The sequence below is a fragment of the Hylobates moloch genome, unplaced genomic scaffold (genome assembly GCF_009828535.3).
Source record: "Hylobates moloch isolate HMO894 unplaced genomic scaffold, HMol_V3 SCAFFOLD_5, whole genome shotgun sequence".
NCBI lineage: Eukaryota > Metazoa > Chordata > Mammalia > Primates > Hylobatidae > Hylobates > Hylobates moloch.
The window spans coordinates 103,103,589-103,115,894 of NW_026652280.1; the positions used below are offsets into that span (position 1 = coordinate 103,103,589).

General features: G+C 46.1%; 1 protein-coding gene and 1 pseudogene across 2 annotated transcripts; one reads left to right on the forward strand and one right to left on the reverse strand.

The window, feature by feature from the left end:
• The window catches only part of LOC116467929 (neuroblastoma breakpoint family member 6-like), a 37,897-nt pseudogene extending 37,359 nt beyond the window's left edge, over positions 1–538 (reverse strand).
• Positions 486–11,976, forward strand: S100A10 (S100 calcium binding protein A10). Of its 2 annotated transcripts, XM_058439270.1 has the most exons (5): positions 486–852; positions 1,060–1,144; positions 2,290–2,431; positions 8,602–8,754; positions 11,577–11,976. In XM_058439270.1, exons 3-5 carry the CDS (start codon positions 2,303–2,305, stop codon positions 11,736–11,738), a joined length of 444 nt encoding a protein of 147 aa, XP_058295253.1. In that variant the 5' UTR covers positions 486–852; positions 1,060–1,144; positions 2,290–2,302; the 3' UTR covers positions 11,739–11,976. The 2 variants fall into 2 exon arrangements, with proteins under 2 accessions (XP_058295253.1, XP_032010489.1); XM_032154598.2 differs by lacking the exon at positions 486–852 and having other exon boundaries at positions 946–1,144.
• Positions 11,977–12,306: the final 330 nt, after the last annotated feature.

Here is a 12,306-nt window from a genome sequence, read left to right on the forward strand (position 1 = left end):
GACTTTTTAAAGACCACAGCGTAATGCCTTGGAAACTTAGTTTTTAACCTTTTTCTTTTCTTTTCCTTTTTTTTTTTTTTTTTTTTTGAGACAGAGTCTCTGTCACCCAGGCTGGAGTGCAGTGGTGCGATCTCGGCTCACTGCAACCTCCGTCTCCCGGGTTCAAGCGATTCTCATGCCTCAGTCTCCTGGGATTACAGGCGCGCACCACCACTCCCGGCTAATTTTTGTATCAGTAGATACAAGGTTTCGCCATGTTGGCTAAGCTGGTCTTGAACTCCTGACCTGAGGTGATCCACCCGCCTCGGCCTCCCAAAGTGTGCGGATTACAGGCGTGAGCCACCGCGCCCGGCCAGTTTTTAACACTATTAGCCATACTGAAACTGAACTATCGATCAAGTGACGCCACACAAAGAGGAGTAAATCACCTGTTCAACAAAGGGTTTGTGACGTCCCTGGGTGCTGACAAGCCAAACCGCAGCACCCTCCCTGCGGCACCTCGCGGGCCGGTGGGGCGGAGAGCCCGGCTTCTGGGGAGGTGCCTCCCCTCCACTGGCGCAGGCCGCCGAGACCCCCGGATGGACCTCCTAGGGCTAATCTGATAGTGCCTCTGAGGTCGATAGGACTCCACGTGCCACTCCTTGCAGGGTCATCCAGCAAGTAATTCCTAGACCCGTAGGTGCCCGCAGAGCCGGTTACCTCTGGTTCTGCGACAGCGTGCCCCACCCGCAGGACGGCCGGGTTCTTTGATTTCTACACTTTCTAAAACCAAACCCGAAAGGAAGGGCAGGCCCAGGGTGCGGATGCCCTGAAATATTCGAGAGCAGGACCGTTCCTACTGAAGAGAAGTTTGTAAGAACGCTCTGTCTGGGGCGGGCGAGGCCTCAGCGAGGCGGGTCCGGGAGCAAGGGCAGGGCGTGGGCCGCGCGCCCCGGGTCGGGGGAGTCGGGGGCAGGAAGAGGGGGAGGAGACAGGACTGGGGAGCGCCCTGCCGAGCGCTCGCCAGGCTCCTCCCGCTCCCGCGCCGCCTCCCTCTACCCACCCGCCGCACGTACTAAGGAAGGCGCACAGCCCGCCGCGCTCGCCTCTCCGCCCCGCGTCCAGCTCGCCCAGCTAGCCCAGCGTCCGCCGCGCCTCGGCCAAGGTGAGCCCCGCCGGCCCACGCGCCCCTCCTGGGTGGTCCCCAGGCCCGGACCTGCTGCCCGGGGAAACCCCTGCACCCGGCTTCGCGGGGCGTCCGGGGCACCGCGGGGCTGGGCGGGGAGCGGCTGGTGGGGAATCCGCTGCTCGGTGCTCCGGGCCACACCCAAACGAGGCCAGCAGTGCCCCTCCCCGGCCCGAGCGCGGCCGCCCCCAGACCCACGAGGACCGGAGGAGGGGGCACTTGTTCTTTAGGAGGGGACCGTGATGTTGGTGCCCCTGAACCTCTTCCCTCCTCCCTTTATGTTTGCGTTGCTTTACTCCCACCTTTCCTGCCTTCCCACTCGTCTCTCGGGTTACCGAATCCTTCCTGCACGACCCTGCCCTGGCTGGCATGTTTCTTGGTGGGTTCGCCCGCAGGCCGGGTCTGCATGTTCGTAGCCTCCTCCCGGCTGTACGGCCCAAGTAGGCGCGGGTAGGATGAGTAGGCAGCTGGGGGCGTCCCTTCCGTAGCCCTTAGTCCGTCGGCCAAACAGGCGTTTCTGGTTGGGGCTTCCTGTTGTCTGCTCGACGGGAAGGGTCTTCCTGCTGAGGGAAGGAGGTCCACTTGTTTTCTTTCTAAAGCAGTTTGGCTGGGGTTTGTGGGAGAGGGCCCTGTGTGACGTGGTTTCTCTACTGAAAGGGTTTCCTTGCTATCTTAATAAGTGGAACTAGAAAGAGATGGAGGAAGAGCAGGCTTGATGAAGGATCTTCCAATCGTAGATTAATTTGGCCCGGTGCAGTGAGACAGACAGACGTGCCATTGGTACTTGGTTCACCACCTGTGCTTTGGCCGAAGGAATGGCGCTGCCCCTAGCCGTGGACACTGCTGCCCTGTCCAGCCTCAGTCCAGCTCTGCCTAAGTGAAACCAGGAGCTCTGCCTTGTTGGCTGGGGGTGGAATGCAGAGCGCTCCAAGCCAGGCCAGCACAGGGGAGCCCTAAGCCAGATTCTGGGATGCACTAAGCCCACCCCGTTTTCTGCCCCCACCCAGTTCCGTCCCTGCGGGAGCTTCTGCAGGGCGTGGTTAGCACAAAGGGCTCCAGGATTCTCCTAGTGGTCTGAGGCCTGTGACTCAGCTGTGAGACCATGTGGGTGTGGCCGGTTGCAGATACTCTCGGTGGATGGTTTGGACAGAACACTCCCTGAAGGAAAAGGAGAACTGTGCCATCTCAGAGGGCATTTTCCAAGAGGAAGTGAGTCACACCTGGTCTGGCCGCCAGTCTGCAGGAGAGGCCTCGACTGAACTGCAGGTGAGGGCAGTAATTAGATCTGTAGGGCCTTGGCGAGACCGCTTTTCGTTATCGGCCAGTATGCGCCTGGCAGCCTGCCTCAGCCTTGCTTGGGAGGTAGCCTTTCCCGTTAAGAGGTTTGCAGTTGTTGCGGATATTTTTCCCCAGAAGCTTGAGTTTCAGTCTCCAGGAGTGGAGTTTTATGTTGTGCGTTTTAGGTGAGGCCAGGCTCATGGAAACACCCAGTCGGTGATCTTTGCCTCCAACATGTTTCAGCAAATTGCAAAAGATAATGCCAGGGGTTGGAGTGGGAATGAGTTCGTATAACTTATTGGAAGTTTCTTCATCGGCCCTGCCCCCACAGATTCCTATCCAGTTTCTGTTTAATCATCCCTTCCAAATGGTATATTTGTTCCTTCACAGCCAGAGGGTAGTTTCTTCACTGTGGCCCTTGATCCACCATTTGGAGTTTCTTATTTAGGTTCTTCCAATTTTTTTGGTCTACTGAGCATGAAGCAATTTTTGGGTCTCACCCTGCTTTCTAGGTGATGCTCTTCTTAGGTTTACTCAGACACATCATATAGGCCCCTTTCCTCCCCTGTGCTGGCCTCTGGCCAGCCTCCTAAGCAGCCACTCCAGTGAGGTCAGGCCTGAGCTGGGTGGAGCCGAGACTGTGTGCCTCCCTGCTTTCTACTGACAGTTCAAAAAATGTGATTTTTGTAGAGCACAACCCACTTGGTATACCCTTGGACACAGTCCAGTCTTTTAAAGTGTAAAGTTGCGAGAAACAATGGAATTCTTTCAGGGTTATAATGTATAAATTAGCACTCAAAGTGCTGAGAAGCTGGACTAAAATTTTAACATCTTAAGTTTCTCATTTTTCTGGGGACTCAACAAATTTAGGAATCCACATCAAAAGCAAAAAGAAAGAATGTACTTCTTTTAGACAATTTTCAGCACTTTCTGTCCCTTTACTAAATAAGTACCACCCATCCTACCAAAGGATTTAACTAAAAGCAGTTGTGACAATAGCTGTGTTGGCTGATTAGGCTGATGCCTAAGCATTCTTTAAGGAAAAATTCATGTAGTTGGTTAGATTGGAGGAGGTTTCTTCCAAGTTCTTTCTTCCTATTGAATTGCATCTGAAATGTTCCTTTGCTGCCCAGTTCTTTAGTGAGCAAGTTTTATTTGGTGAGAGGTGAGAGAGACAGCCTGGATCCAGATCCATTGCTTCAACTCATTTTTTCTGAATTCCCTTCAGAGATCAAATTCAAGAATGCCTTCTGGGTTCAATTTTAAAAACTCCAAAATTTCTAAAGCAAAAGGAAGGAAACCTCAAACATATTTTAAATAACAGATGTTTGTTTTTACTGACGCCCTGCCGTTTATTTTCTGGGTGGGCTGTAAGAAAACTAGGGTATGGACAAGATACAGAGGAGCAAAGCAAGTCCGACTCACTCTTCAGAAGTGTCCTCTTTGAAACTGCAGCCGGGATCTAGGCATAGGTCCAGAACAAACATTTGAGATTGTTAAGGAGCAGACACTTTTCTGAGGAGGACTCCTGCTTGCCTGCTACTCCCAGGACAACCAAAATACATCATTATCAATTTCTTAACAATTCATGGAGCAGGCTCTATGAGGGCTGGGGCACTGGCTATTGGGACCCTGCTCAAAAAACCTGCAACCTAGCAAGGAAAGAAACAGAAACACAAATAATTAGAATTCAGGCCAAATGCTTTAATAATATTCCATTAGCTGGTGAACTCCTCAAAGGCAAGCACCATGGAGAGCTTTGTGTGTGTGTGCGTGTGTGTATGTGTGTGTGAACACCCTCGTGCCTAACACCATGTCTGGGACATTCAAAGTAGGTGCTCAGGGAGGGAGAACCAAAAGTGGAAAATTGAATTCCTCCTATGGTAACTAAATTTGTGGAGTCCAGAATTGTTTTCCGTAGAGAAAACTATGCAGAGAAAGATGTCTCAGCCTCCCTTCTTAAGATCTGTTGCTCAGACAAACATGTAGAGGGCATGTATAGGCATCAGAATAGAATAATTCAATAAAAGGTGAGTGGACAGCAAGGCTGTTATATCCTGTGGAGCTCAGCAGTGAGATAGCACTAGAAAAGCAAAAAGTAGGAGATGGGATGAATGAAACATGAGAAAACAGCAAGTGTTAGAAGAGAAGGAGCACAGTCATTGTCATTCTGACTAGACCTGTTTAGCAGGACACATATTTTTCCTTTTGCATATGGAATGTGCACTCCTGTGTACTCTACTGTTCCGTTCATAGTTGAACACTTTTGGGGCCCCTTTCCTGGCCGTTCCCAGCTCTCACATTGTCCTCCTGAGCTCTGAGCTACAAGGCTTTCGGCCTAGTCCTGGGTAATCACACCTGCACCTCAGCTACTGCCCAAGGGATTGTGTGGTTCATTTATGCACATAGCAGTTATATAGTGCTCCATGAATAAAAGCAGAATAATTTGTAGTTCTTGATCAAGAGAAGCTTAAATCTCAGGCAGACAAGTAAACAATTAAATGGAATTGAATGTTTCAGGTGCAAGAGTACATTATTGGGGATAAAGAGGACACTGCTGCCCCTCAGCCCCAGCCCCAAGGCCCTCCTGTCAAAGTGTGTCTAACTAGGATGCAGGAAGCCCACATCTGCCCAGGAATAGAGCTTGCAGAGTGGCGAGGTGAGGGTGGAAATGCCAGATTGAAGTCCCTGAAGAACTTCAGTTTTGGCAGCTAACAGTCAGTGCTGCAGACAGCCCTACCCAGGCAAGCCCCACCCAAGAACGGAGGGCCAGCAGGGCTGACTCAGTTGGGCAACCGTTGGCTGCACTCAGACAAGAGTTACATGATTCATCCTCTAGCCAAGAGAACAGAGTTTTAATCACAACATTTCCCCATTTCCTTTGTCTTATTTTAAAGCCAGTGTGCAGCTCCTTCTTCAAAACAGAGTTCCTTGCTGTGGCCCTGGTCAGTGCCCTTTGGGGCACTGTACTGAGGAGACAAGGGCTTCTCCACTGATTTTCAATGCTATTTTCACCTCCTGGCTACTCCCTCCTCTGCATCCTTATTGCAGAAGGCCTACTGGACACACAGGGAGTCAGCTGGCTGCAATATTCACAATCCATCCACTGAATAAAACCGCTGGGGGAGGAGGGGAGGGGAAGACCCAGTGGGAGAAGGATGTAACTTCAGAGAGGGAAGCTCCATCACTTCATAATGGCTGTGGGCAAGAGAGGCATGGGACTAGTGACTTCAGACCTGAGCACTCACACAGTGTGAGGTAGACTCACCTTGCTCTCTTGAAGAAGATACTCAAGGGTGGCCAGGATTTCCTCAGCTGACAACTTGTATTTCTTAGAAGCTCCTAAATTAGTCTTTTTAAAATTTAGAGGTCCTTACCCTGCTGCATTCCCTTTCTTAATTCTGCACTTTCCTTCTGCCCTGTCATCTGAAAAAAGTGAACTAGGTACCCCACCCAGTTCCAATTTCTGAGATCTTTGGGAATTGATCTGAAGTGCTCTGCTGCTCTGAACTTGAGCACAGGTATTTTTGAACCTCTGTGGTGTCTGACTCCTTTCCTGAGTTATTTAAGAACTGGGGTGGGATCCCACGTCCTTCTCCCAGAGGTGACTCGCCCAGTTCAGTTCTCTTAAACTGCTGGACTTGGAGTACCAGTCCAGGCAAGGCAGACTCTCTGTAAGCCCACTGCCATCTGAAACTCATATGAGGGATGGGGGATGAGCCAGATCTGAGCTGTGTCAGAAGAGAAGGAAAAGGGTGTGGTTCCCCTGGAATTCATCTGACAGCAGACCTTGAAGCATTAATTTGCAGCTCTCTCCAAGATAACTAACTGCCTTTCAGATGACTCATACCAGATTCTGATTTATAGCATTCTTTGGCCTGCTGGTTCCCATACTTTTCTGGAGATTAAGGGGTAGAATTTACAATTCTTAAGTGTTAATTGCTCAATCCTCATGTTTACCAACTCCTCCTTCTCCTCTGTAAAAGGTAGCATTTGAGAATCAGTGTGGAACAGGCCTCTCTCAGAGATAGGAACCAGACCAAAGCATGTCTCAGGTTCCTGTTAGAGCTCTTCAGCAGAGGAATTTGCCAGCCCTTCAATCTAAGCTCAAAGCCTATTCTTGTGATTATTTATTTTTATTTTTTAGTGCTATATTACAGTCTCCATTCACATTCACCTGTTTCCTATCCAGTGGTGATTTTAGGTGATATTAGCCAAAGCTTATCTGTTCTCACCAAATGCTTCCTTCCAATTAAGCCAAAATTCACTGAGGTTCTATTAAGTACCACATACTGGGTCTTGATGAGACATATACCCCTAGTTCATTATACCCAAATGTAATGATCTGACATGTTTCCTTTCCTTTCTTGTAAACGCTTCATGATGAAAGCTGTTGCTCTCCCACTGTACCCCAGACTGTGAGAGCAGCTCATCTGTCTAATGTCACTAAAAACATAGGAGGCCCTCAAATGAGTTAGGTTATAGTATTACTTGTTGCTTCTCAAGTGAACTAGACAATGGACTTTGAGTAGTTTTCTATTTGGGTAGAGCAACTGCATTTTACTGCCAGAGATGCAACTGTCTTTATTGCAATAAATAACAAGTTTATATACGGGCAGGTGGCTCACCCTGTAACCACACTTTGGAGGCCGAGGCAGGCAGATCACGAGGTCAGAATCGAGACCACATGAAACTCTCTCTACTAAAAAACAAAAAATTATCGGGCAGGCGGGTCCTGTATCCCACTACTCGGAGGCTGAGGCAGGAGAAGGCATGAACCAGGAACGGACTTGCATGACCGAGATTGTCCACTGCACTCACCTGGTGAACACGAGACTCACTAAGAATACATATATACCCAGCAGATAAATTCATTTGTAAGCAGATTTCTAAACCCTAGAATCACACTGAACCAAGTTACCACGTTAAGCTTAGAAGGGTGAAGTTTTCATATTCACCAGACTTGACTGTGTGGATTGTTAGTATCAGCCATATCTAAGAATCCCATTTACTAGTGCCAAGAGAAATTATGAACTATCTGTTCTTTCAGTAGGTGCTTTGTCAGTTAAAAAGAGGAACACTGGGCCGGGCACAGTGGCTCACGCCTGTAATCCCAGCACTTTGGGAGGCTGAGGTGGGTGGATCACCTGAGGTCAGGAGTTTGAGACCAGCCTGCTCAACATGGCAAAACCCCGTCTCTACTAAAAATACAAAAAATTAGCCGGACATGGTGGCGGACACCTGTAATCCCAGCTACCCGGGAGGCTGAGGCAGGAGAATCGCTTGAACCTGGGAGGCGGAGGTTGCTGTGAGCCAAGATCGCACCACTCTACTCCAGCCTGGGCAACAAGAGCGAAACTCCATCTCAAAAAAAAAAAAAGAGGAACACTGATCTTGCTTTTCTAAATGATTAGAGTTTCTATTCTTCATTAGGTTATTCATGCAAATTAGCTGGAGTAAGCTAAACCCCTTTATTTACAGCACCAGTATCTGAGGTGTCTATTTCTACCAACAAGAGACCCAAACTGGGGTGGACTGGTTCTTAGATTCATTCACTGAATTTTAAAGCTGGAGAGGATCAGATGGATGATCTAATCTCCATCCTTCCAATTATCCTAAAAAGGCTGGCAATACATATGGCTTAAAAGTTAACGTAAACCCACATAGATGAACCTGGAGGACATTATGCTTAGTGAAATAAGCCAAGCACAGAAAGACAATTACCAAATGATCTCACTCATGTGGAATCTTAAACACTGAATTTCATAGAACTAAAGAATAGAATGGGCTGGGGTGATTGCACTGGAGTGATGTTGAGGAGATGTTGGTCAAAAGATACAAAATTTCAGTTAGGAGGAATAAGTTTAAGAGATCTACTGTACAACAATGTGACTATAGTTAATTACAATATATTGTATTCTTGACAAATAGTAAAGAGTGGCTGAGTGTTCTCACCACAAAAGTGCTAACTATGTGAGGTAATGCAAATGTTAATTAGCTGGATTCAGTCATCCCACAATGTGTATATACCTGAAAACATCATGTTGTACACGTTAAGTACATATAATTTTATCTTTCAATTTAAAAAAAATAAACTCATGCATAAAGTCTGCCAAAAAAAGTTAATGTAGACCCTGTTACTTTACATCCTTTAATAGGCTTCAACAGACCACACCAAAATGCCATCTCAAATGGAACACGCCATGGAAACCATGATGTTTACATTTCACAAATTCGCTGGGGATAAAGGCTACTTAACAAAGGAGGACCTGAGAGTGCTCATGGAAAAGGAGTTCCCTGGATTTTTGGAAGTAAGTGTTGAAAGGCTTACAAAGAACCAGACATAAAAGTCAATGCTTCTAGGCCTTGGTTCCTTTTCCTTCTTGTTTCCATCCCTTCCCTTTGGAGGTCACCACTAGTGAATGAATGAATGTAGTCACCTGAAGGAATGAATGAATGACCTCATTCATTCATTTATTAAATAGTATTGAGTACCTGCTATTTGTAAGATACTGTTGAGGAAACAGAAAGTAATGAAGACACAGCCCCAACCTTCAAGGAGCTTACAGTCTGCAGGTGAAATAAGACTGCATACAAATAACCACAATATGAGCTGTTTGTTGGAAAATTCCATCTGGTTATCTGTGTCTGTTGTGACGATGTTGGGGACAGAGTTGGGAGAAAGAAAGCTTTTCACAAAAGAGTAGCCAACCAGAAAATGGCTACCTTCAGGTCCAAAAACCTGGTGGTGGAGATGCCACATCCTGGTCACATTCCATTTTGAGCAACTCAAATCTCCCTTCTTAAATCTCTTCAGATAAAGAGATTGTTTTTTCTTTTTCTAATACTACAAAGGAGCAGTGTCAGTCATCTACTGAATAAAAGCCACATATCACTGCAGAAATAACTGCTTTTCACATAATAATGCTCTGATAACACAGGAGCAGTTTGAGTTTATGTCTCACCTTTGACAGACTGAGAGATGCATGAAGGCCTAGAAGAGGACTCTGCCATCAGCTCAGATACGTCACTCAGGACATGGGGCCACAAGGCACAGTTGTCCTTTTATATTCCAGGTTCTTGAGAGGTGGCTGCTGAATTCAACTGAAGGTGAAACATTGCATGACAAAATAGTAGACTGAAATGCAAGTCCTTCTTTCCCTACCACAATTGTGGTAGATTGAAAAGATTGTTTCTGTGCTTTGTGTTGAATAATGCATTAACCTCTAAAGGGCGAGAGGAGATATGGTAAAACGTTGGGTCCTGCCTCGTGTCATCTACCTAGTAAATAGCACATTAGTCAAGCCCCTGACTCCTGCAATCAATAAACATGAGGCTTTTTAGTATGCTATAATTCATATGTCATCAATATCAGTTAAATAAACAGATGAGGCTTTTTAGTATGCTATAATTCGTATGTCATCAATATCAGTTAAATAAACAGATATTAATAGCCTAACTACTCTCTCAGCGCTGCAGTTATTACCTAATGCTATCTCTGCTTTTGTAGAGTCCTGTGATACAGCCCCAGACCAGGAGTTAGAAGATCTGGCTCTGCCTTAACTAACAATGGGCAGATTGCTTCAGCTCTCTAGTCTTCAGTTTCCTCCCCTGTAAAATTAGAGAGGGCTGGACTTAATTATCTGCAAGGTCACTTTCACTTTCTACAATCATTCAAGACAAGCATTAAGACTCAAGGACAAAATGTGCTCATTGTAAGCCTGCCTGTCCTATGGACAAAGGCATTCTCAGTACACTAAACACTTGTTAAGAGTGTTGTTGGGAGCCAGAGTGAGTATCACATAAGACACAGACCCTTTCTTCCTAAAGGCTTTGTGGCATGAGACACACAAAGGGTATATGTAGTGTGGAGCACTAAACATGGCAGGGTAATTTATTCCAGGCACAGAGTCATAATTCCGGAAACACCTACACTCACTGCATTAACAGAGCATTTTGTTTCTAAAGTAGACCCCTTATGTCATCCAGATTTCACTCATTCTGACCACAGCCAGGAAGCTGAGGGTGAGGCCAGAATTAGCTGAAACCCACCAAGAGCTGCACAGAGCAGGTTTAGCTAGAGTAGGAGTTTGCAGTGCTCATGTGGGAAATGCTGCTGCTATACTTTTAGGAATTTCTGAGTGCAATTTAGGAACATCTAGCACACTTGAAACACTGCGTATCATTTCCCTCACTCATGAATATAGTCATCAGAATTCATAAATACTTCACCTGAGCCCTTTAACAATCTCAAATAGGCCATATTTCTCTCTCTGGTTGATGGCATGGACCCTACAGGAAAAACCACACCTTACCGCTTCTGACCAGCATCACTACAAAAAGGAGTGCTGAAGCCAATCACCATGTAAGCAAGATAAAAGCAAAGGGGATCTTGCCTGCCCATCTCTGTTCCATACATTCTTACCAGGCACTGAGCGTCATGGGGAGTTTAAGACTCCATCCCACATACTCCTTTTGAAACTGGTCCAATATACAACATCCAGCGAAGAGTATAGGATGACATAGACTTACCAACTCAAAGAATGGAAGGATTCTAGAAACATTATAGCCCAACACCCTCAATTCAGCGTTGATACACAAAGGCTCACTAAGCTGTGTGGTTCACTCAGAATCACGTGGCTAATATGATATGAAGCCACAATAGCTTGGCCTCAGCTGTGCCAAGAAGAATGAGAGCTGTCTTCTCCAAACCCAGAACAACCCATGGCATCATTAACACCTCTTTAAAATCCATAGAACAGTGATCCAAAACTTACTCCCTAAATCATAAATATCTTTTCATAAGGAGTTTCCTTTGTAAGGGATTTGACCATGCCATTAGGAATAAAATTTTAATAAGAGAATGTAAGTTTAAACCATAAAATGAGGAGCTTAGGTGGTTCTTAGGCAGAATCTAAATATGAAATTACTGAAATGCTCCCTCAAGCCAAAAAAAAAAAAAATACATTTAGATGACCTCCAAAGGTTGCTTATGACCTAAAACAAGAGCTCAAGTAATTGGGAGATACATACACAGTTCTCAGCAGTACAAATCAAATAAGCTCATCGTTGCAACCTTTGACTGGTATTTCTTGCCTTTGTTCTTTTTTTTTTTTTTTTTTTTTTTTTTCAGAATCAAAAAGACCCTCTGGCTGTGGACAAAATAATGAAGGACCTGGACCAGTGCAGAGATGGCAAAGTGGGCTTCCAGAGCTTCTTTTCCCTAATTGCAGGCCTCACCATTGCATGCAATGACTATTTTGTAGTACACATGAAGCAGAAGGGAAAGAAGTAGGCAGAAATGAGCAATTCCCTCCTCCCTGATAAAAGTTGTCCCAAAGGGTCACTTAGGAAATCTGCCCCACAGCTTCCCCCATAGAAGGATTTCATGAGCAGATCAGGACCCTTAGCAAATGTAAAAATAAAATCTAACTCTCATTTGACAAGCAGAGAAAGAAAAGTTAAATACCAGATAAGCTTTTGATTTTTGTATTGTTTGCATCCCCATGCCCTCGATAAATAAAGTTCGTTTTTAGTTCCAAATTTGAGACAGAATGTTTGTTGTTCCCTCAGAAATGCTTATTCCCCAAGAGGCAGCTTGCCCTTGGGCAGCCAGCACACAGCAGAGCTTTTCTCACAGAACTGGCAAAATGAGAAAACACTCTTCATTCAGGCTTGGAGTCTGACTTCTCTAACTGTTCTGCCCTTGTAGCTGTGTCTATATGAAGGACTCAAACTTGAAGGATTGGGAGAAGGCTCTACAGGAATATATTGTAAGTTTATAATTACTGGGCACAGTTTTGCCCGGTTAAATCAGTGCTTTTCTAGCCAGCACTTTGCATGCCTGCAATGTCTGAATCCGT